General features: G+C 43.6%; 1 protein-coding gene across 4 annotated transcripts; it reads left to right on the forward strand.

Annotated features, from left to right (window-relative positions):
* The first annotated feature begins 1,271 nt into the window (after nucleotides 1-1,271).
* LOC105077048 (cytochrome P450 3A29) lies at nucleotides 1,272-24,101 on the forward strand. 4 transcript variants are annotated; one of them, XM_010965331.3, is made up of 13 exons: nucleotides 1,273-1,495; nucleotides 3,038-3,131; nucleotides 4,931-4,983; nucleotides 7,234-7,333; nucleotides 9,464-9,577; nucleotides 9,842-9,930; nucleotides 11,312-11,460; nucleotides 14,068-14,195; nucleotides 15,269-15,335; nucleotides 15,801-15,961; nucleotides 18,367-18,593; nucleotides 20,771-20,933; nucleotides 23,532-24,101. In XM_010965331.3, exons 1-13 carry the CDS (start codon nucleotides 1,425-1,427, stop codon nucleotides 23,625-23,627), a joined length of 1,512 nt encoding a protein of 503 aa, XP_010963633.2. In that variant the 5' UTR covers nucleotides 1,273-1,424; the 3' UTR covers nucleotides 23,628-24,101. The 4 variants fall into 4 exon arrangements, with proteins under 4 accessions (XP_074201845.1, XP_010963633.2, XP_074201847.1 ...); XM_074345746.1 differs by lacking the exon at nucleotides 4,931-4,983 and having other exon boundaries at nucleotides 1,275-1,495; XM_074345744.1 differs by lacking the exons at nucleotides 4,931-4,983; nucleotides 7,234-7,333 and having other exon boundaries at nucleotides 1,272-1,495.
* The last annotated feature ends 12 nt before the right edge of the window (nucleotides 24,102-24,113 follow it).

Here is a 24,113-nt window from a genome sequence, read left to right on the forward strand (position 1 = left end):
CAGAGTAAATTTCAGAACGTCAATCCTCTAGTCCCCGTAGGAATGCAGTGGGCGCTTGAGATGACAACAACTTCTACCATAGGCCTCCTCCTTACGAACTCTCACGGCCTGTGAAAATTTTTCTGTCTAGTCAACAATAGGGAAGCATCTACTCTGATGCCCACTTTGCCCCATAGAGAAACCTCATGTCACCTTTCTAAGTCCTGCAAGCTACGTGCGCCTCACCACGGGTGGTTAAGGCGGTTGGGCTCCATTTTGTCATCAGGTGACTTTCTCCCCTTCACTCCCTTCATACCCATTGATCTTGAACTTGACAACTTTCCAGAGATGGGGGGTGGTTGTGGAGAGGAGGGCGGATTCTTTGGTCGAGAATTTGTCTAACTGCTGTCTGCTACAGGGCCCTCTCATGGGCAGGACAAGACTCCCCCTGAATTGATGCCCCTTGACACAGCCGTTACTGCCTGGTCCATGTCCTGCCTCCCGTTCTGGGGCCTCTTGTCGACAGAATCCTGATGGGTCATCCTGCATGTGCAGTGATGGTGGCTGAGGTCCAGCCAGGCCCTCTGTTGTATTTACAATTCAGGACGTTGGTATGGTCAGCAAGGAACCTCAGGGAAAGGAGACACAGGGGCCCAGGAGTCTTACCTCCACCAACTCACCAAGTTCACCAACCTTTCTGGATGCCCATTCCTCAGAAAGCCCCCTGCTAGCTACCAGGGATATAGGGTCACTAACATCCAGTTTGCGCCCAAGCTCTCAATCTGTTAAGGGCAATAGGTGCGGAGACCAAGAATGTGCGGTTCTGGAGGATAGAAGGACAATGATAGAATTGTGGGGGGTGGGGGAAATATGAGTTGCCCACTCGATTAAGTAGTTATTTCCGCTCAAGGAGGTTGGTTAGGAAGGACTCTGACAAAGGACGTTTTTTCTGAGCTGCGATGTAGAGGATGAGTAGATGCCTTAGAGGAGAAACAAGGGGATTTGTAAGCAGAGGGAACTGCAGGGGCAAAGACCTGTAGACCCAGCTTGTCTGGAGGATTTCATGTATTTTGGACTTTAGGTAGCTACAGAAACAAGGCAGTTTAGAGATTAATGGCTAATGATTTTGTTTGAGTTTCTATAAACTTTGGACTTACTGATTACACTGATTGAGTTGTTATTGAATTCCCAGAGAATATGAACTCAAGGGAGGTCAAATTGTAGTGTCCATGATGCTTTGCCAACTATTAAGGCAGAGGCGGCTCCTGCAGGTGGAGCACAGTTGTTCCTTCAACTGATTGCAGCTCCAACTCCACCCACTTCCCAGTACATAAACCTTTCAGCTTCAAGGCATCATCACTGGGTATGAAAGGAAGCAGGCAGGCAAAGAGTAGCACACATATCTGAAAGGAAACTCAGGGAGGGAATCACGGTGGACGGCGGCCATGGACCTGATCCCAAGCTTTTCCACGGAAACCTGGGTTCTCCTGGCTACCAGCCTGGTGCTGCTCTATCTGTGAGTAACTGTGCAGGCTCGTCCCTTCTGTAACCTTGGACTTGTGCTGCTACTCAGATCCCCTTTCCCTTTATTGTTTTGAAGATCAGAGTTATTGAAGAGAAAGTTGCTTAAGTGGTGGGTGCTACAAGCACCAAAGGGGTTATTATTGATCTTAACCCAGTTCTGTTGAAAGACTAACCAAACCTTCCCCAAGTTCCCATTTTCTGTAGTTCAGGAGGGTTTAGTGACATTATTTGCTCCCAGAGATGATCTTCCGATTGACGACCAGCTTGCATGGACCTAGAATCTACTGAATCCTGGTGGTTGCCAAATCCACCAGGGCGGGATTTAAAACAATTGGTTCCTGTGCAGTGGGGTCCTCTCCCCTTCTTAAGCTCTGGGGTTTCTAGAAACATGAAGAAGTAACTTGAGTTTTTGTCTCAACTTCACCTTCTGGGTGCAGCATCTACTGCAAGAGGTGTATAGACTGACCCCTGTGTGCTCAGGAGTTCCCTGCTCCCTTCCCTCCCACCCTAGGCATCATTTACACAAACCATCTGGTCATCCAGACTTTGTTGGGGGATAGAGACTGATTGCCCTTCTCTTCAGACTCAGCTCTTCTCACTTTTCTGGGCCCCTCCTTTGGGATTCCTTACTGAGACTCAGTTCCCCCACCCTGTACTATGCAGAACTACCTAACCCAAAATGAGAAATCTGTAGAGGAGAGGAGACTTAGCATGAATCTTGAAATTTTATTCATTTCTTTCACCTTTTCCACTGGTCTCCGGGAGGGTTAGTATCACCATAGAAACATATTTTCCTCATGATATGAAATCTGCTAACTACTTGCAAAGGCACAAGTCCCAAAAGCCAATTTGTATTTTAAGTATTTTTTCCCTTTAAGGACAGTACAGGAGGATGAATCACAATCATCTAATAGAGGAATTTTTTTTTTTCAGTGTGAGGTTCCTGGCTTCACACAGCAGGCTGCAAGAGGAATTATTTTCAATGAGTGGGTAGGACAGGTCATCTCCATGTCACACTTGACCTCTATCTCAATTTCACTTTCAGTAGAAAAGAGTAGGAAATCTTGATGACATGAACATGGGCAGTACAAACCTCATTTTAATTCTTTAAAAGTAATGTTAGGAATTCAGGTATTGTGACAACATATTTTATGTCTGATGACATTTTAAAATTTCCAAGTCGTCTAAGAGTTAAGTTACTAAATAAATATGAGTGAATTTCCTGGAAGAATTGCAGCTTAGACCTCTCAGGAAAACTAAATTGGAAAGATTTGTCAAGTATTCCCTCTAGGATTGGAACCATGAAGAGTTCAGATGTTTTTAGCTAATCATCATTGCGTTTTGTGGGTCTCATAGTGGTGGTGGGAAAGGAGATGATGAGTGAATATAATTATTGCTTTTGGAGTTGCTGTTCTTATTTATTGCCTACATGTTGTCTCCGTAGGTTGATTGTTACGGTTCTGAGTCAGTGTCTGGCCAGCTGCAGTTCCTATTCCACAATCCCTGTGACCCAGTTTTCTCTTTCACTTTATAGATATGGGACTTACTCACATGGACATTTTAAGAAGCTAGGGATTCCTGGACCAAGACCTCTGCCTTATTTTGGAAATGTTCTGGCCTACCGAAAGGTGTGTGTTGTTTGAGCTCCCTCTTTTGCTTCTTATGGTTCAAATCCTAGCTGAGTTCCATCATAAAAGGAGGAAGTTCTGAGGTTTCACACTTGCCGGAAATGACTTCATGGGCCCCACTCAGCCTATGGCCAGTTTTACCCCCGGTTCTATTTTTATTTGTTAGGAGCCTCAGGTTTTGCTTCAGACAGCCCAGCTCTCTGGCTGATTCTGCAGAAGACTTGAAGTTCCAACCTGTAAGCATCATGAAGAGGATTTATTTCTGTTAGGTGTCAATTCCCAGGAAGGCACAAGTCTCCTTGATACTAGGAGACAAGCATGAAGGGGGCGCCCAGTCACGGCTTCATCACTAGTGTCAGGCTTTCACGTCGGCAGCATGAGCCCTGGGTAGCATTTTTCTCTTCTTTCTGGTTTGCTTGGTAACTTCAGTGTCTAAGGCACCCTGAGTCCTCACTATCGGGTAGTGTGTGTATACGTAAATTCTCTCAACAACTGCTAATGCCGGCAGCTGTTTCCATGACTCTCTCCACTTTTTGCTGCCCCTGACATCTCTTGGGTTTCGAGAGGCGGAACAAGAGCTTTCTGCCCTACTTCTGTGCCTTCAAGTGCGGCACCCCGCCGGGGCATCTGAGCTGGGCGTGGGTAAAACTGGCATGTCTATTTGCTTCAGATATTTAACCACTAAATGAGTTGCGGGCTTTTTCCTTTTCAACAAGGCAGAATCACTTACACAAAATCATTAGAAAGGACATGAATGACAGAATTATTCTCAATTTAATTTAACTGAACGGAATGTACTAGGTGCCACAGACTGTGACTTCCAGCACAGCCTTGATGCTAATCCAGCTCTGATGCCCCCTCACCCGGGGCCTGGCCCCTGAGATGAAGCTCATGAGTGGTACCCGGACGTCCAGGGGCAGAGCCTCGTGTGCAGGCTGCTCTCGGCCTCAGACTTCCTTTCCCGCAGACCTGAGGCTTGTTTCTCAGACCCTCATTCTCCCACCTGAGCCTTCATTGTCTCATTATCACCTAAGAACTGCTTGAACTTTGTTCCCACTGAAAAGGCAACGATTTCCTTTCCACCTTCCCCAGATAAAGTCCTTAATGGATGCACTCCAAGACCCACACTTCTAGGACCTTCATTTGCATAATTAAACCATCAAATATCACAGCAGAAACTTAACAATAGGGAGTTTTGTTTTTTTTTAAGTTACAGAAGAGAAAACTCAGAGCATGTGTTTTAATTCCCACTGTCTTTGTGGAGTTGTTGTGTCTTCCCATCTATTTTGTGTTGAGCTGGAAAGTTAGAAGGCAAGTCTACTTTGTGATTAATTCATTCACTCACTTTCTTACTCAATTCAAAAGTCCTAGACTTACTTATATTTGCTTGACTAACAGAGGTCACCGGTGTCTTTAACCTCCTAATTCTGCCAGAATTCTAGAGAGAGCTCATGAGATAAATGAAAAGGATGCTCGACTAGAAGATGAAACTGTTTACAGGCCACCCTAACTTTCCCTAAACTTCAATTTTCTCACAGAAGACAAGGAGGTACTTAGAATTCATAGGCAAAGTTAAGCATTTAGTATCTACAACAATCAGAGAAAATGCAACAGTGATTTTAAATCCTGTTTCAAACATCTCTTCTGTTTTTCCTTCTTTCCCCTAAGATATCTCTGAATAAGCACTTCTCTCCAACTGCCAGCAGGAAATAGCCTGATTTCATGGGTTTCAAGTCCCATGAATAGAGGTAGAGTTCAATACAATTTGATTAGTTATCTAATTTTGTTTCTCCTTGCAGGGTCTTTGGGATTTTGACAGTAAGTGTTTTAAAAAGTATGGAAAAATATGGGGGTGAGTATTCTGGAAACTTCCATTGAATAGACTTGTTATGGTGAGGCCCCCCACACTGTGGAGGACAATCTCAGTGCAGAGCTGCTTGTGCTGAGACCATCAATAGAAAGCTTTGGGAGGTTGTTCTACCAGGGACCCCCCATGTCACCAGGTGTGCAGGTCTGCAGTGAGTCAGGCCCGGAGAGCCGCAGGCCATCGCTTTCCTCCAGCCTCACTTTATGCCCAGTGTCTCACTCTTCCTCTTTTCTCCATTTTTCCCCCTTAATAAATAAATAATAAAATGCATTATTGCAGAACGTTCTAATATGTGCTCATAAATGCATTTCATTACACCTTTCCCACATATTTTACTTATAATTAAAAGCCAAAAATTCTTTATTTAATTTTTAGATTTAATATATTCTTTTGGAAAAAGAGCTAGGGGTTATAGGTAAACAGAATGGGAAACTATTTCTGCTCAGCTTTTTATTTTCTCCATAAGTAAGGAGATATTTTTATCTTTATTTTTTAAATTTTAAGCGAAGACTTTCTAGTAGAAGCCTATATAGTTAGTTTTATTGGCTCTTTTCCTCTGACTTTGAGGAGACGCAGGATATACTTAACTCAGAGCGCCACGTGGGTTGATGGACATTAGCAGCCGTTGGAGGTTTGGTGAGAGCAGCACGAGAGCTGTGATGCAGTGATGATTTGCCAAAAGCACGTGGGAGAAGGCTCTGCCCCTCTACCTCTTCATCTTCTCTCACCAAGTCCTCAGAAACCACAGGGCTCCGCTGAGTTGTAATGGCCCAAAAGGGTAACTCACTGAGTGGAGAGAACACGCGGCACTGATCGCCACTGGACCAGCACCAACATTTAGCACTTATGAGCTCAGGATGGGGCCACTTTTTCACGGTGAATTCCAGTTTTCTCGTTAGAAAATGGTTCTCATGTTTGGGTGTAAATAAGAATCACATGGGAGAGCATTTTATAAATGTAGACTTTGACCCCACCCACCAGCGCACTGAATCAGTATGATCTCGGGTGGGGCCTCGAAACCTGAATTTTAACTGGTAGTGAAATTCAGGCTGCTGTGGCATCATGACTGTAATGGATTACGCACAACCATTAGCCCTTCTCCATCCAGGGGTTTCTGAAAAAACATGATGGGAAGAAGGGAGTCTCCAAGAAATACGATCGCTCTGATGGGGCAGCAGGTGAGGGGCTCCTCAGTCGCTTCTGTCCCTGCTTCGGCACTAGATGCGCCTGACAACCTCTTCCACCCTCAGTTTTAGAATAGTTTTGGAAATGGGCAGCAGCAAGCTCAGGGGTTCTCAGTGATTTTTATATGTGATCAAAAAATATTTGAAATTCCTCTGTGAAGTCAAAGGAAGAATAGGTAACTTGTAAAAATCTTCTATTTTGCTTTGTAATTGCAAGTGGTTGACAGTGGAAACAAAATGCCGGAAGACGGGGAGGTTAACTTAGAGTAAATCTCATGCCAGTGGCCCCTTCCCGTGAACAGGCACTCTGACAGCCAGGCAGTCAGGCCAAGCTGGGACGTGTCACACATGAACAGACGGCTTTGTGTGGCACGTGTGTCAAATGCGGGTGCCTGATGCCCCCTGGGGACCCATGTAGAAGAATAAACATAAGTAATGAAAAGAGAATATTTTTAAATGGATTATACACGTTCCTCCGAATTTCTTTATTCTCTTCGTTCTTGTTTCAAATTTTTCTAACCTTGATGCAACCAAGGATATCTCCTTATTATTTAATATATTTTCCTTTAAAAAATTATAAGCTAGAAGCATATTTTAGAAAATAGAGCAATCTTTAATAATCCTGCTCTTACTTGTAAAGTATTCCAAATCTTCCATTTGCCAGCACATTGTTACATATTTATAATCAGTGTGTCTATAAACTTCATATGCATTTTCATGCTTTTGATAAACCTTCAAAAATGACTGAGTGGGTGGACTCTCCATAATTAATTCTTTAATTCTTAGTTAATTTACTTGCCTTCAAGTATTTACTAAGCTAACTTCCTTTTTGATAATAAAATATTTTAACCACATAATATAATGGAGAATGGTATAGGAAAAAGCCATGGACACAACACCTACCCTTAGCAAATGTTCTAGTGGTATTTCCAACCATCATCTCCAGGAGTAAAGATTATATAATCCCAGGATGAGAGTCTGGACTTCCAGATGTGGCTCCAGCTGATTTACTGAATCAGTAAATTTAATCGGTTCTGTTTTCCTGACACAGGTTTTATGATGGTCAGCAGCCTGTGTTGGCTATCACAGATCCAGAGATGATCAAAACAGTCCTAGTGAAAGAATGTTACTCTGTCTTCACAAACCGGCGGGTAGGCAAGAGTTTTTTAAGTTAAAATTTCTTCCTTTCTTCCTTCTTTCCTTCCTTCCTTCCTTCCTTCCTTCCTTCCTTCCTTCCTTCCTTCCTCCCTCCCTCCCTCCCTCCCTCTCTCTCTCTCTCTCTCTCTTTCTTTCTCTCTCTCTCTCTCTCTCTCTTTCTTTCTTTCATTTTGAAATGATTATAAATTCACATGATGTTGTCAAAACAGAAAAATACCGGGAGGTTCCGTGTCGCGTACCCTTCCTCCTTTTTCCCCAGTGTTACTATCTTGCCCAGCTATAATGCAACAGCAAAGCAGGAACTTGGCATTGGTCCTACCCGCAGAGCTCACTCAGGCTTCGTCAGGTTTAGGTGCCCTTGCTGGCGTGTGTGCTGGTCAGCGACAGTGATCGTCTGCGCAGGCTTGCGTGGCTGCCACCGCAGTCGGCGTGCAGAGATGCTGCGTCCCCACAGGCTCCCCGCGTGCTGTTCTTTTCCCGTCACCACGAGCGGCTTTTCTTTTCTCTCACCAAGGCCTTAGTAGAGCAAATTTTAAAAATAATTTTGATGAGGCCAGTTTATTAATCTTTTCTTTTTTGGGTTGTGCCTTTGGTGTCAAATTGAAAACTCGTCACCCAGCCCTAAGATTTTCTCCTATTTTTTCCTGAACATATAACATACATAGTTTTATGTTTTGCATTTTAGTCTATGATCCATTTTGTGTTAATCTTTATATAACGTGTGAAGTTTAGGTCATGGTTCTTTTATGTTTTGCCCGTAAATGTCTAAATTGCCCCCCCCCCCCCCGCCGCTTACCGAAGGACTGCTCTTCCTTCACCGAATAGCGTTGGCGCCGTTGCCAGAGCTCGCGCGGGCCTGTCTGTGGGAGCTGGTTTCCTCGTAGCAGAGGCTCTGGGATCTCCCACTGAGCAGGACACAGAGACCACGGTCATTCCTGCTGTGTGCTTGGCACTGGTCGTCCCTGCCCTTCTTCTTTGTTCCTAGTCTCTGGGTGGCGTGAAGTCAACGTGGGTCATTTGTGCGGTGTTCTGAAAGGCTGGGGAAACTGGGCACTCACCCTGCGGTCCTCCATCCAGCAACGGGAACTGCTTCAGGCTGGGGAGTCCCCTCTCGGCACCTGGCAGTGCTTCCCTGGGGGAGGTGGGCTGATGCAGGCAAAACAAAACTATTCTCCTTACCGATTTGTGAGTTATTCTCAAGTTTTTTTGCGCTACTGTGTTTCTGAAGCTTCTAAGTGGACTCCTGAGGTCTCTGAGACCTATTTTCATTTATTGGGAGCTGTCTAACCATTCTTCTCTGTGATGTGAGGGAGGCTGGAGCCTGCTGCTCTGCCGTTTTGGTGACATCAGTCCAGTATTTCATCATTTGGTGTGATGTTACCTGTAGGTTTTTGTAGATGCTCTTTATCGTGTTGTGTAAGTGTCCTTCTCTATCTAGCATGTAAGCTCCTATCATGAATGAGTGAGGTATCCATTTTAAAACTAAATATAGGTTTGGAATATGGTAAAAAGCCTCAAGCATGTTGGCTTGATAAGCCAGTCACAAGCTGAGAAACAGAATGATCCCTTTCCTTTTCCTTCTATCACTGGAGGAAATATGGGAAGGAAAAGGATTTCCATATAATTATAACAATTCTTCAGAAAGCAAATAGATTCCTGATTTTTAAAGTACTAATTTGTTTTTGAAAAGTCACTATATCAAGACATCTGTTTCCAATGCGCATGCTGTAGATGTATGTAAAGACTGACCTGGCTTGAGGCAACACACGCTTGCCAAGGCTCTGCGGCATCTGTCACCAGCTCTGCACAGCCCAGGAGGATGAACTAGATGTTACTCCTGCCTGTTTCCCTGGAAGAACCCTTACATTGCCACATGGGTCCTACGCATTTAAAAGGAGGCTGGACTATAAAGGCTGGAAACCACATTGAGTGGCCGGGTGTCTCCTTCACCCTCACAGGCAGCCAAGCATTTGGGATAAATATCTCTCAAGCACAGGGCCTGCTACTAAGTAGATGGTCACTAAATATTTCTTGAATAATTGGTTCTTATTTAAGAAATTTTCTACAAATGTTGAAAGTTCCAAAACTTATGGAGGGTAAATGCGTTTTGTTTTTGACTGTAGTCTTTTGGTTTAACCGGTATTATGAAAAATGCCATCTCTATGGCTCAGGACGAACAATGGAAGAGAATACGAACATTGCTGTCTCCAAGCTTCACCAGCGGAAAGCTCAAGGAGGTAAGGAAAGAAGAGCACCTGCTATTAGAAACTTAAAGAATGACTCTAGGGACACATAGAAAATAAGAGTGTAGTCCCTTCTCAAGGAGCAGTCTGCTAAACTTGGGTTTCCTAAAAATAGTCTTTTATCTTTACATCCTAGAAGAAACATTATAAGATGCATTATAAAAATCTCACTTACTGCCCCATTCTTGGGAAAACCAAGTCCTTCTAGGACTTGAGTCTCTGTTTTTAACCTCAGGTGGTGTTGTATTTTGTGCCTAGATGTTCCCCATCATTGGCCAGTACGGAGATATGTTGGTGAGAAACCTGAGGAAGGAAGCAGAGAAAGGCAAGCCCGTCACCATGAAAGAGTAAGTAGGGGCGAAGCTGCCGGTGCTCTGGGCACCGTGGAGACCCTCCAGCTGCCTGCCACGGAGCCGAAAAGCCATGTTGAGTTACCCTAGGGACCAGGCAGAAGCAGGTGTGTGGTGGGACAACTCCAGTGGGCCTCCTCAGAATGAGTGTTGGCTCACCAAAGGATGCAGGACAGTCAGGAGAGAAAGGGTCTTCTGTGAGCATGAGCCAGGATTAACTTATTCGCTTAACTGTCATTTTAGATATTCTGGAAGACAAAAATTCATAGTTTAGAAAGAAGAAATGTTATTGGACCAAAGCTTTGAGTGCAGAGGGTATGGCCTGGTGGCAGGGGAAGTTTCTTTGTACATGCTGGCAGGCAGTGGGCGGGGCAGGAACGTTACAGTATGGAACTGGAAACAACTTCAATCTCTTCACAGTTTTCCAGAGGATACCAGCAAATACTAAATATTAATTCTTAAATACCCTTTGCTCTTCCTTCAACCTCAAAAGAGAGAAGACCCTGTAAAGCCTACGAGTAGGGTGACCACAGCATTTGTTGTCTAAACTGAGATTTTGAGGGGTGGAGTCAAATGTGAAAGCCATGCTTTATTTCTACTTGTTTTTAATTTTGCAGGAACAACAGGTATAAACTGAGAATGTCCTGGGAAAACTGGGAACATATGGTCACCTGTCTATAGGATCCCCTAAATCAATGCTGGAGTCACTTTTTTTTTTTTTTTTAACTAGAAGCATTTTTACTCCTTACATTTTACAGAAATGATTCTGCCCTCAGGGCAACCACAGATCAGTGGCACTGAGGAAGAGAGGGTCTCTGAAGCCTTAGCAGGGGTGCACGCCAAGGAGGGGTGATGTTTCTGGCAGCCCTAGCAGGGTGCTGCTGTCCTGTGATGTGCTTAAGAGGGGTCGGCTGTGAGCACAGAACTGTGTTGAGGCGAGATCCAGATGAATGTCTCCTTTCTTGACTCCCCCAGGAAGAGTTAATTATTCCATCCTTTGTCCTGCTCAGACACAGCGCTTATACACCTGCTATTGCCCATAGTCAAAACACGCTACTGCAATTTGTCTGATTGTGGGCGTCCATCCCTCTATGCCTGAGCTCCTTGAGTTGGGGGTGAGGGTGTCTGACTTGCCTTAGTGTCCCCATCACCCCAGCACAGGGCCAGCTGCATCACTGTCACCTCATATACACCTCATGAGTGAGTGTGATGGCAGCAGAGATTCTTCCATGATCCAGCAGGTGGGCCTTAAACTGGGTGGCTCTTTACCTGTCTTGCCCGGCCATCTGAATTTACATACATTCTTGTTGCATGTGGCGGGTAAGGATGGTAAAGTAGTGCTGATTGTAATTGTCCACGTCTTTCTTTCTCCACTCAGCATCTTTGGAGCCTACAGCATGGATGTGATTACCAGCACAGCATTTGGAGTGAACGTTGATTCCCTCAGCAACCCACAAGATCCCTTTGTGGAATACGGCAAGAAGCTCTTAAAATTTGACTACTTAAATCCATTCGTTCTCTCACTACGTATGTAGACTACTTTATCTCTTTTTCTTTATTCCTTCTTCCCTCCCCTCCCCTCCTCTTCATTCCTTTCGTCCTTCCTTCTTTCCTTCCTTCCTTCCTTTATAATAATAGCTTTATTGAGATACAATTCACATATATAATGCACTACTGTAAAAAAAAATATATATATACACACACACACACACAAATGAATATTATTCAGCCAGAAAAGGAAGAAAATCCTGCCCTTTGCGACAAAGTGGAAAGAGCTTGAGGGTATTATGCGAAGTGAAGTTGAACAGAGCAACGCAAATTCTTATATGTAGAATAACACACACACACACACACACACACACACACACACACACACACACACACACAGAAGAAGAAGAAGAAAACTAAACTCATAGAAAAGCGAAATTAGATTTTTAGTTACCAGAGGTGTGGGTTGGGTGGTGGGGTATTGGATAAAAGTGGTCAAAAGCATACATTTTCAGTTATAACATAAAATTGGTGGCAGTGTAAGGTACTACATAAGTATAATGGACACTGCTGTGTGCTACATTTGTACCTTGCTAAGAAAGTAGATCCTAAAATTTCCCATCACAAGGGAGAATATTTTTTGTAACTATATGAGGTGAGGAATGTTAACTACACATTATGGTGTTAATAATTTCACAATACATGTATGTTAAGTCATTATGCTGAACACAAACTAAGACAGTACTGGACCTCAAGTATAACTCAATGAAACTGAAAAAAAGGTTTTAGTACTTTCAAAGATTGTGCAACCATCTTTACAGTCAGTAGAAGAACATTTTTGTCAGTCACAAACCCGTTACCTTTCACCTGTCACTTCCCACTGCCCTTGACCCTGAACGTCCAGTAATTTCTATCTCTGTAGATTTGTGTGTTGTGGACACTTCAGATAGATGGAATCATCAAATATGTGGTCTTTTGTGGCTGGATTCTCTTATTTACCATGAAGTTTTCAAGGTTCATCCCCACTGTAGCATATATCAGTACCTTATTTATTTGTGTGGCCAAATAATATTCCATTATGTGGACTTTCTGCATTTTGTCCATCCATGCATCAGCTGAGGGACATTTGGGTTGTTTCCACCTTTTGGCTGTGTCAGTAGTACTGCTACACACGTTCATGGGCAGATTTCGTTTGAATATCTGTTTTCAATTCTTCTGGTGGTACTCAGGGGTGAAACTGTAAGTTATGTAGTAACTGTGTTTCAGTAACCACCAAACTGTTTCTTACAGTCTTTTTTAATATAAATGTCTATTCACATCCTTTGCCCATTTATAGTTGAATTGTATTTCTGTTGAGTTGGAAGAGTTCTTTATATATGCTAGATAGGTGTCCCTTATCAGATATATAATTTTAAAAGATTTTTACCTTTCTGTAAGTGTCTTTTCACTTTGTTGTTAGTGTACTTTGAAGTGTAAAATGTTTCATTTTGATCATGTATAATTTCTGGGGATTTTTTTCCTCTTCTTCTCTGTGCTTTTTTGGTGTCATAGCTAAGAATCCATTGCCAAGTCTGAGATCCCAAAGATTTAGCCCTTGGTTTACTTTGAAGAGTTATATAGTTTTAGCTCTTATGTTTAGGTCTTTGGCCTGTTTTGAGTTTATTTTTGTACTTGGTGTGAACCCTAGGCACCTGTGCATTTTACCTGTTATCTTTGCCATACTGTCGTTCATAGATTTCTTTATCCTCCTTCTCATTTTTAAAATGTCAGTTGTAATCCCCCCTCTGGTGCTAGCAGTTTAAGTATTTTCTCTTTTTTCGTGGTCAATCTAGCTAAAAAAAATCTTTTCAGAGAAACAGCTTTTGGTTTCACTGATTTTTTTTCCATTGCTTTTTAATCCTCCTGCTCATTGTAGTTTCTCTTCTCGTCTATTATTTTCTTCCTTCTGCTACTTTAGGTTTTCTTTGCTCTTCTCTTTTCAGTGTGTTAAGTTGGAAAGTTTTTGATCTGAAATCTTTGTTCTTTTAAAAATCTAAACAGATAGCCATAAATGTCTCTCCATGCGCTGCTTTTGTTATAGCCCATCAGTTTGGGTACATTGTGTCTTCATTTTTATTCATCTGAAAGTAATTTTTGATTGTCCTTTTGAGATCTTCTACAACCCATTGGTTATTTAGGAGTGTGTCATTTAACTTCCACATACTTGAAATTTTCCCAATTTTCTTTCTCTTATTGATTTCTAACTATATTCTATTGTGATGAAAGACATACACTGTATTATTTCTATCATGACTATTATTTTTTAAATAGCATAAGTAATTGAAGTAACGGACTATGGTCTGGTTCAACCAAAGAGGCGTTAGTCCAAGAAGTAAAGGCTATGAGGTTCCACAATACATTCCTGCTCCTGTGGTCATCCCAAAGATGCAGAAGGGGACACTGACCTCGCTCCTATAGTGATGGCCCCTGGATGTGGACTTACTCTTGCTCAGCCATTGGCTTGGAAGTCTGAGCAAATGTTGTAGAGGAATGGCTCCTGCTTGAGTGCTCTGGTGTTTTTATTTTTTGATTGATGGAGTAAATAGTAGTTGCTCCAGGTAAACTTTGCATTTTCACTGTGCTTTCCTTTTGTTTTTTTCCCTACAGTATTCTTTCCATTCCTCACCCTAGTCTACGAAGCATTAAATATTTCTCTGTTTCCAAAAAGTGCTGTGAATTTTTTCACAAAGTCCGTAAAAAGAATGAAAGAAAATCGCCTCAAAGATAAACAAAAGGTAAAGTCTGGTGGTGGTTCCATGAGGATGTTCACTTTTTGATAATTTATTGAGCTACACATGGATGACATATGCACATCTCTGCATTTTTTTAGAGGTATGTAGAAAATTACAGAGTTTAGATCAGGAAATTCTAAAATTTGGAGGGACTGAAGAAGGAGGAGATTGGGGAAGGAAATAAGAATGTGAGTCAGAGAGCAATGTTTGACTATAACAGTAGGCATGCTGATTAGTATGTCATTGCAGAAATATTATTGAGGTAAGGAGCTTACCACTTTTCTTCAATAAATGGTTAAGGGATAAAAGCTACTGATTCAAAATGATTTTACTGTATTTCCCCTCATAGTAGATTGGCAAAGAATCACTTAACCTCTCAGCCTCCTATTTTGCATGACCTCCACTGGAAGACCCCATCAGGCACCTGGAAGAGTGCAGTCTATGCTAAATTTGAGGCCTCTCATAGTCTGGAGTGGGCAGGAGTCTTCCCTGGGCCACGAGGCTATAAGCTGGTTAAGCCAGCTTTGCCTTCATGGGTCCTGTAGGTCAGCACAAGGATGCCTGCAGGTCACAGGACAGGGTTGTGTACTCCAGGATGTGACTGAAGATTGTGGAGAGTCCTGGAAGGGTGGGCACTTGAAGATGCTTCTGCAAAAGTTGCTGATGAACTCTGCAGGTGCCAACATATTAATTTATGTGGCCGTTCTTTAAGAATTAAAGCTGGTGGGAAAAAAGGGTGGAAGTCACGGCCTTTCTCCTGAGCAAACAGGGATGACGGGAGAGGGACAGACAACTCTTCGGCAAAGAATTGTTTCAAAAGCCAGAGAAGCCCGAGATCAGAGAGGGCGAGGAGCAAAAAGCAGTTGGGCGTGGTGGCCGGGTTTCCCTCGGGGACACATCATGGTCTCCAAGATTTGCAGGGGGCATTTTTGTCCACTGAGGACTCAGGTGATACTAGTCAGACCTCTGCTCTTTAAGGGGCTGTTGTCTTAGGAAAGAGGTGGAATACTGCACTCCTGATTCATTTCTGTCTTCACAAGTAACGCTCTGTCCCTGAAATTTCTCTTTGTTTCCAGCACCGAGTGGATCTTCTTCAGCTGATGATTGACTCCCAGAATTCCAAAGAAACGGGCACCCATAAAGGTAACCAGGAGTGCTTCAGAGGGCCACTGAGGGGAGGTTCTGAAAACGTGCAGGAAGGTTTCCAGGCAGATGAGAGTTTCTGCCAAATTGAAGAATGTCACATGTTCAAAAATAAACAGTAGCCAGAGGTACTTCCCAGAACTACGCTGGCACAACTTTGTTCAGAGCGTGAAGGGCGAGTATGACAAGAACGTCACGCCCAGAGTCAGTCCTGGTCCTGGACCACCTGCAGCCCAGCCTCTGGGGGGCTTGTTTCCAGTGTCAATTCTCAGGCTCCTCCAGACCCACCAAGTCAGAACCTCTGCCTGGGAATTTGCATCAAGACTTCATCACGTCAGGAGGGACGTTGCCCCAGAGTTGGTGACCTCAGCTTGGAACATTTGGGTAGCGTTTTGTTCACTAGCTTAATCTGCTGTAAAGTTGACATTGACGTGCTTGCCTGACATATCTTTCATCTCCTTTCAGCTCTGTCTGACCTAGAACTGGTGGCCCAAGGCATTATCTTTATTTTTGCTGGCTACGAGACCACCAGCAATTCTCTCTCCCTACTTGTGTATGAACTGGCCACGCACCCCGATGTCCAGCAGAAGCTGCAGGAGGAGATCGATGTGACTTTCCCCAACAAGGTGAGGTGATGACACCTGAAATGAGAGAGACAGTGAAGCCTTAGTGATGCCTCCTCACCACTTCTTATGAGATTTTTGCAAAAAGCAGGATCATAAAATCTTTTACCTGCGCTATTTAGGAAGGACCCAAAGCACACAAAACAAAGGAGGAAACATAGGTTATGCATGCAACACACAGAACTATCGGTACTGTGAAAAAAAAGTGCTGGTCCTGGCATATCAGTTATCACAAAATGCCCCGTAAAAGTCACAAAACCTCAGTGGCATCTTAGAGTAAGCATTTATTGCTCCAGTGTCTGCATAGTTACCCGTTGATATGGCTGGACTTGACTGGTCTGGGTGTTGGCTGGTCCAGGCTGGCCTTGGCTAAGCTAGGGGGGCTGACTCAACTGCACACGTGCCCCACATGTCTCCAATCTCCACATGTCTGCTTCTCAGGGCAGTGGTAGGTGGCAGGAGCAAGGAGCCCAATCATGCGGGTGCCTTCAGAACTCCGCTTGCATCACACTTGGGTGACTTTCCACTGGTTCAAACAAGTCAACTGGTCAATCCCAGAGTCAAAATGGGAGGGCACCACACAGTCAGATGGCAAAGGGCATGAACACAGGAAGGGGCGGAGAGCTGGGACCATTATTCAGTCTCCGACCCTGGGTAAACTGCAGACTAAGAGGAGGGTAGGAAATAGAGGACATGAGCTCAATTCGTGACTGTGGTTTTGGATAAGTTATGACTTTTCAGAATCTTGGGTCCTTCATATACAAGGTGAGGATACAGCATAGGGCCAACCTAAATTAGAGATGATCTGCCTTCTCTGGTAAAACCCATATTGCAATTCTTTTGATGCAATAGGAGGGAAAGGTCGCTAAGAGACAGAGGCTAGCTAAAGCATTGTGTTCTCCTCTGTTTAAAATAATCCTTATAATAACATCAACACTATTGGTTAACATTTACTTCTTTTATATATGTCTACTTAAGTACTTTCTATTTATAAATGAACCTAACCTTCATAAAATTCAGTATTAGTCAGGAGAAGCTAGGTTATGCTCAGACACAGATTAACCCTCAAGTCTCAGGGCTTTATATAGCAAATATTTACTTCTCACTCACATTTTCAAGTCCCACATGGATGGTTAGTGGAGGATGGGAGTGGGGAGCTCGGACACACAGAGTCACTCGGGGATACTGACTAAGAGCCTCCACCGTCTTGCAGCTGCGTTGTCTGGACCATGAGGCCTCCTTGTTTTCTCGGGATAAGGGACTTGAGCGTTGCTCACCAGCTTTTCAAGTATTTTGTCCTCGAACTGACATAATCGCCTCAGTTCACAGCCCACTGCCAACGCTGGTTTCCCTAACTTCAGGTGGGCTGGGAAATGTGGGGACCATGTGGACACTGGGTGAGCAGAGAGTGTCTCTGCCACAGAGCCCTGTGACGTGTCAGCTCGAATTATCTCCGTGTGACACGTCAGAAAACTGAGCTGCCGAGAGATGGAATCCTTGCCTACACTAGTCGTGCGCCCAGTGGAGAAAAAGCCAGGCTCTGAGCCAGGGGGTCCCTGGCTCCTGAGCCAGTTCTTACCCTTTACGATATTGCCTCTAAAATATAACACCATGTGGCAGCCACACGTCAGCCTCACTGTTGTCGGATCTCTGCCAAAACTGGAATTGTTAGGAGACCTGGCCTCTGGGGCTGGAGAGGCTTGTTTAGACCCTCAGACCTTGCAGTCAAAACTTCAGTGACAACAGGAGACTGCTCAGCAATGGAGGGCGGGGCCGAGGGCGGGGTCCTGACCCTCGGGTAACTTCCCCTAGGTCTGAAAGTATGTCCCCTGGAGCATCCATCTTACCCCTCTTTTGCATATTTTCAGTTTAAAAAAGAACTAGTTTCTCCCAAAATCGTTTACTTAGATTTTATTTCACATAGTGTTTTCAAATGTTCTATGCATATACAGGAGAATCAGCAATCAGGAGTTTTCAGCTTAAAAACTGTATGTTAAGGAGGGAAATTGCACATTCACACAAAGCATTTCCTTGGAACGGGTGTGTGGCCTCTCTTATAAAAGGAAACAGTGGCTAAGGGGTATTTCACTTAAGAGTAGGGGTCATAGTCTATTAGTCACGTTTGTTCTCATGAGAAAGAAAAAACACTACATGACAGTGTGTGGGATTTCAGGCCCTGTTTAGGGGGTGTCCCCAGGGCCTCCGGTAGTCGTAACTACCCCACACATCTCTATGGGCCACTGAGCGAGTCAAAGGACATGAAAGATACTAAAATGTCTGTGAATGCTAAGGTCCTTTACGAGTTTTAATTATTCTCTGGAGATTCTAACATTTCAGTAGCACTTCATAGACTGAGTTGAAGGCTGATCCCAAATCTCATGTGTCAAAATCTACTTTTGCCTTCCCAGGCGCCCCCCACCTACGATGGCCTGGTACAGATGGAGTATCTGGACATGGTGGTGAATGAATTGCTCAGGTTAATCCCACTTGCTGGTAGACTGGAGAGGGTCTGTAAGAAAGATGTGGAACTCAACGGGGTGCTCATTCCCAAAGGGACAACGGTGATGGTGCCAGTCTTCATTCTTCACCATGACCCAGAGCTCTGGCCAGAGCCTGAGGAGTTCCGTCCCGAAAGGTTCGAGACCCTGGGGAAAGGACCCACCCTGATCCTTTTTGGTGCTTGCAAATTCTGAGAACCCTCATAGGCGACAAATGTGTGATTGTGCAGTCATTTATTTGTACGTCTTTCTATTGTTAGATTTTTCTCTTTACAAGAGAGTGTTTATTGTTTGAGTTAAAATTATATAAACTGTATATTAGTAAATAGATAGTAACAGCTGGCTACACTCCTAGTACCTTCAGACGGGCCTCGTTAATACTGTGGCGTATGTCCTTGTGGACGTTTTCCCAATGCATATATAGATTTAAAAACTTTAGAATGGTATTATACTTCTTTTGTTTTTGAACTGCTTACCTTATTTAACAGCAAACTATGAACAACATTCTATGTTGTGTTTGTATGTATTTGTATATATGCTGTAATTGACCTAACCACTACATTATTTTAGGTGTATAGGCTTTTTATTTCCTTGAAGTCTTTCTGTCTGTTCTCTTCAGCTCTTTGAATTCACCACCAACGTTCCCACATTTCCATGTTTTTAAACATTGACTGTCACGTCGTCTACCATTACTGTGAGAGTTCAGGCTGAGAGCCCGGGGGTGATGTCACCCCTGGTGGTTCGAGCAGCCTCACTGAGGGCCGAGGGGAGCACGGCCCCCAGTGCTGTCTGTGTCTGCAGTCCTGGGCCACCTCCCTTCTGCCTCAGTATTTGGTGACCTTCCAAAGAGAAGTCCTCTGACCTCTGGACGTCTGGGACATCCTCCTTGCAGGGGCTTGAGCATCCTCTTCAGGAACCAGGAGCAGAGGGCTGGTTTGGGCACAGCTTGAACTCTGGAAAGAGTTGATGGTCCCATTTATTGTATAATGAGTAAAATGTGGAATGAACTTTTTCAGGCCCCAGCTGGGACCTAGACTTTTATTACCCCTGCCTTTAAACCCCCTGATGGCAGGGACTTGGTCTTATTGCCACAGTGTCCCTAGTGCTAGCATCATGGCCACACGTAACACTTGTTGAAAGGAGAAGTCAGAGTGGACCAAGTCCTTCGTTTTCTGAACCAGGGAACCTGTGGTTCCTCCCAGCTCAGCAGCTCCCCCGCCCCCTGACCCACAGCTCCACAGTCCTAACCCCAGACAGAGACACTCACTCCCCTTCTCTTGGGTTCATTCCGTCATCACGCAGGGAGTGCTTACCTCTGTGTGTCAGGGACTGAGCCAGGAGCAGTGAAATCCACATGTTAGAAAAAGCCTATTATGGAGAATTTTTTAAATATACACAAGTGTATGTGTAATTGACACATTCACAAGTATATTCTATAGGTACAAGTCTATGGAATACTTGTATCTGTCTGTGCCCATTCCCTGCTCAACAACCATCAACCTACGTCACTGCTCCATCACATGCCACTCTTACCCTCCTAATCCCTGTACCGTTGTGAGTCACATGGCCTGTAAATATGACAGAATGTTTTGCAAGATAGGGATTCTTTAAAATATACATTAACCACCACAACTTTATCACTTTCTCCAAATCCACCTTTTTTTCCTTAATATATTCAAATACTGAGAAGTCAGATTTGAATAAAACCTAGGTCTAATGACCAAGGAATTCATAGGCTAGTGGAACAGACAGACAGGGAAATTAGTGATTGGGGGTAGAGTGGAATCATATGATTCTGTGAATCTTTTGACCTAAGCATTTTGTGTACAGCAGAGAAAGACACACAGACAGTGACACAAGAGAAGGGAAGGGGAAGGTAAGGGAAAACAGGGAAAAATAATAATTTAAATACTCAGAGACATTTCTCCTTCCTTCCTCCAGGAGCATGTGGCCAACACAAGTGTACATGGAGACAGGAACCCACGTTTCCTTTAGTCAGTCTCATTTCCTGCTTGACTTTCAGAGCGTGAACATCTCACCTCCCTGAATGTAGTTTAAGTGTTTAAATATTAATTTTCGTTAAACAGCATTGATCTCATCTCCTCAGCAAGACTGGGAGCTCTTATAGGGTGGGGGGGATGGGAAGGAACTGGAGCTGACCTTTCTCATAGCAAAGTAACCACAGCAGGATGAATGACTCTCCCACAAAAGGATCCCTAATGCTACTGGTTGAGAGTTTCAGTTAAAACCTCACCTGGAGCTCTTGTGGGTTTTGTATCTCATTAACCTGTCTCATCTACTGTTGTGGATCCAGGTTCAGCAAGAGGAACCAGGACAGCATAAATCCTTACACATACCTGCCTTTTGGAACTGGACCCCGAAACTGCATCGGCATGAGGTTTGCTATGATGAGCATGAAACTGGCTCTTGTCAAAGTCCTGCAGAACTTCTCCTTCAAACCTTGTAAAGAAACACAGGTCAGACAGTTCACTTTCTGCATTCACAATGTTTTATTGGGGGGTTGTTTTCTTAACTGAGGGTTCGGTCTCTATGCCTAAGAATGTGATCTATTCAAAGAATAATGTATTCTCTTCGGCTGAGAATCTATTTGCCAATCAGCTCTGGAGGGCTAAGTCTGTGGCTTCATAGAGACTCAACTATAATGTTCATCTAGAGTCAGTGCAGTTAGCATGGCCTGATTATACGCAGTCCATTGAAGTTCAGCAACATTTTAAACTTGGTTTCAAGTCTACAGGAAGGAAGGGGAAGTGTGTGCACAGTCGTGAGTGCAGTGATGACCATGTCGTGCCTTTTCAACAACATGATTTTCCACCAGGACTTCCAGAAGCTCTCCTGGCAGTGGTCCTCAGCCACTGCTTGCAGAATGAAATCATGGGGGAGTTAAAAAACCCTAGCGCCTAGGTCATCTCGGACGTTCTAATGTAATTCCCCCAGAGTGCGGCATTCAAAACATCTCCGTGCAGCCAAGGCGAGAATCCCTGATTGAAAGCATTTCTGTCAGATGTGAAGACTCCCACGGTCCCCCTCACCTTCCAGGAGTCCTGCTGCCATCGGGCTGGGCTCCCTTTGCATTCCAATAATAATTCCACGTGTGTCCTTCCCGCTCCCCCGACCATTCTGTCCTCCCCCTTCAAGTACTAGTTCAATCCCTAAGCCTCTCCACAGAGCCTCCTCCAAACAGTCCTGAGCCCATTTGCTGCTCTATTCTGTTATTGGTTTACACAGGCTGACGTCATGGGTCCAACCATCTACCTTAATACTTCATCACTGAACCATCCAGTTTGGTTTCTGTGTTTCCTTTGCACATAAGAACGTCTTTAACTCTAGCCCCTCATTGTGTTCCTTTCATAAATGCCTAATGGTTCCTCCCAGTCATCTGGTAAAGGCTTAAGGAGTGATGAGCAGTTAATTTACAGGTCTTGGATACAAACGTTAAACTGTTGGAACTTTAAAGATTTAACAAATGATATCTATGTACGTGCTTGTTCTGTGTGTGTCTGTCTGCAGGGGAAATATATGCATGCCATTTGAAATTTTAAAATACAAGACGTTATATTTACAGTAAGATCTGGAATCTTTCCCGGAGAGCACAAGGAATAGTTGCCATTGATTCATAGCAAGCTTGACCCTATAATAAGGCTTATTTCTAGGACTCATACATTTAATAAGCAGCTCCCCCCCTTAAGTAGGCTTTCTCAGGGAGGCGGGGGATGGAGATGGTTCTCATTTTACTTGTGGGCATCCTTATGGCAGTCCTGTAACGGTGGACAGACAGGGGACTTGGCCCTGAGAGAAAGGGGGCCTCCGGCACATCCGGGAGGGGGCAGACACTCCCTGTAAGCTCCACCCAGTCATCCACAGGCTGGGCTTCTCCCCTCCGTGACAATTTGCTTTCCCTTCTGTCAACTGACATTGGAAGGAAGCTCCACCAACACTGATGGAGTGACTGGGTGAGAATGGAGCTAAAAGTATCAGAAAAAATAAAAGCACTGTAAGTCTTCAGAAGTTCACCATTTGTACTATACTTGGGAGCCAGGAGATTTTTAGAAACAGACATGATGCCTCACAAACACCTCTCCATCCTGAAACTGGTTGGGTTCTACTGGGAGAAGTAACTGAGCTCTTTGGAAGCTGAGAATGGCCCATACAATTAACCTGTGTCATAACTGCACAGGATTACCTTTTGAATTCCAGCACACAAAAGATTACCTCTATATCCTTTTTCAAGATATTTTGCCATAATGTCTAAGAATCTGGTACGTTTTTAAAACTCAGTATTTTTACTTAAAATTTAAATCAATAAAGAACACAGGCCAACCTGATTCTGTATCAAACCTGGTATAGAGTAAGTGTTCAATAGACATTTTTTGGAATAAATGATGGGTGAATGTTCTCACTATCCAGTCCTAACACAGCTTATAGAATAAGTATAAAGGATCAAAAGACGAATGTGATCAAAAGGTACAAACGTCCAGTTAAAGTAAGTCCTAGGGCTGTAATGCAAACGTGATGACAACAGTTAACATTTCTGTTTGGTGTAAGAGAGTAGCTCCTCAGAGTTCTCACACAGGGAAAACAATATTTCTTTTTCTATCTACACAAGATGATGAATGTTAACAAAATGTACCTTGTTAATAATTTCACGATATGTAGAAGTCACATCATTATGCTCTACACCCTAAATTTTTGCACTGCTGTAAGTCAATTATATCTCAATAAAAATGGATTTAAAAAAAAAAACCTTAAATAGGGCATAATAAGGGAATACTATGAACAACTTTATTCCCATGTGTTTTATAACATATGTTAAATAGACCAATTCTCTGAAAGAGGCAAACTATTGAAATTCAATTAGGAAATATAGACAGCCTGATCATTCCTATATCATTAAACATATTGAATTGGTAGTTTTTAAAAAATCAGATTCACATGATGCTAAAAATAGCTTTTATGTGTTTGTAAAGCTATTTTCTGTAACGTGTCTTGTCTGCTTTGCTTTCCTCGGCGGCAGTGCTCCATCACTCAGTTCTCATGAGCTTGTTTAACCATTACAGATCCCCCTGAAATTAATCACTCAGTCGCTTTCACAACCGGAAAGACCTGTTGTTCTAAAGGTGGAGCCCAGAGATGGGACTGTAAATGGAGCCTGACTTTCCCTAAGGACCTGTGCTTTATTCTGCGAGGAAGCTGCATCCCGGAACACCAGAGACCTGGACTGACTTTGTGAGAAAACCCAGAAATAAAGACGGGCGTCACCCACTGCACGTGATGGGTGACTGGGGATTCTGTGCGTTCATTTAGCTCTCTCAGGGTCTCTCTCAGGGTCTACATGGAGTGTGGTATACTGCGTCATATGAAGGAGGTGACTAGTAAGGGCCAGCTATGTAGACTCAGCTTATCTGGGCCTCCCAGGACCATCTCCACCCACCCCCAGTTAGTACCATCTACTCCTCCTGAGTGCTGATCAGAATGAAAATTTCTCAACAATTTTATCAACAGACCTAGTGAAAATAAGAATGATAGTGGTGACTGAAGTAGTGACATTTATGTCACAGATTTTATTTTGAATGTTCTAAATTAAATATTATAATGAACAAGTCAATAAAAATCTCTTTACCAAAGTATTATCTGATGCC

Source organism: Camelus bactrianus, chromosome 18 (assembly GCF_048773025.1).
Source record: "Camelus bactrianus isolate YW-2024 breed Bactrian camel chromosome 18, ASM4877302v1, whole genome shotgun sequence".
Lineage (NCBI taxonomy): Eukaryota > Metazoa > Chordata > Mammalia > Artiodactyla > Camelidae > Camelus > Camelus bactrianus.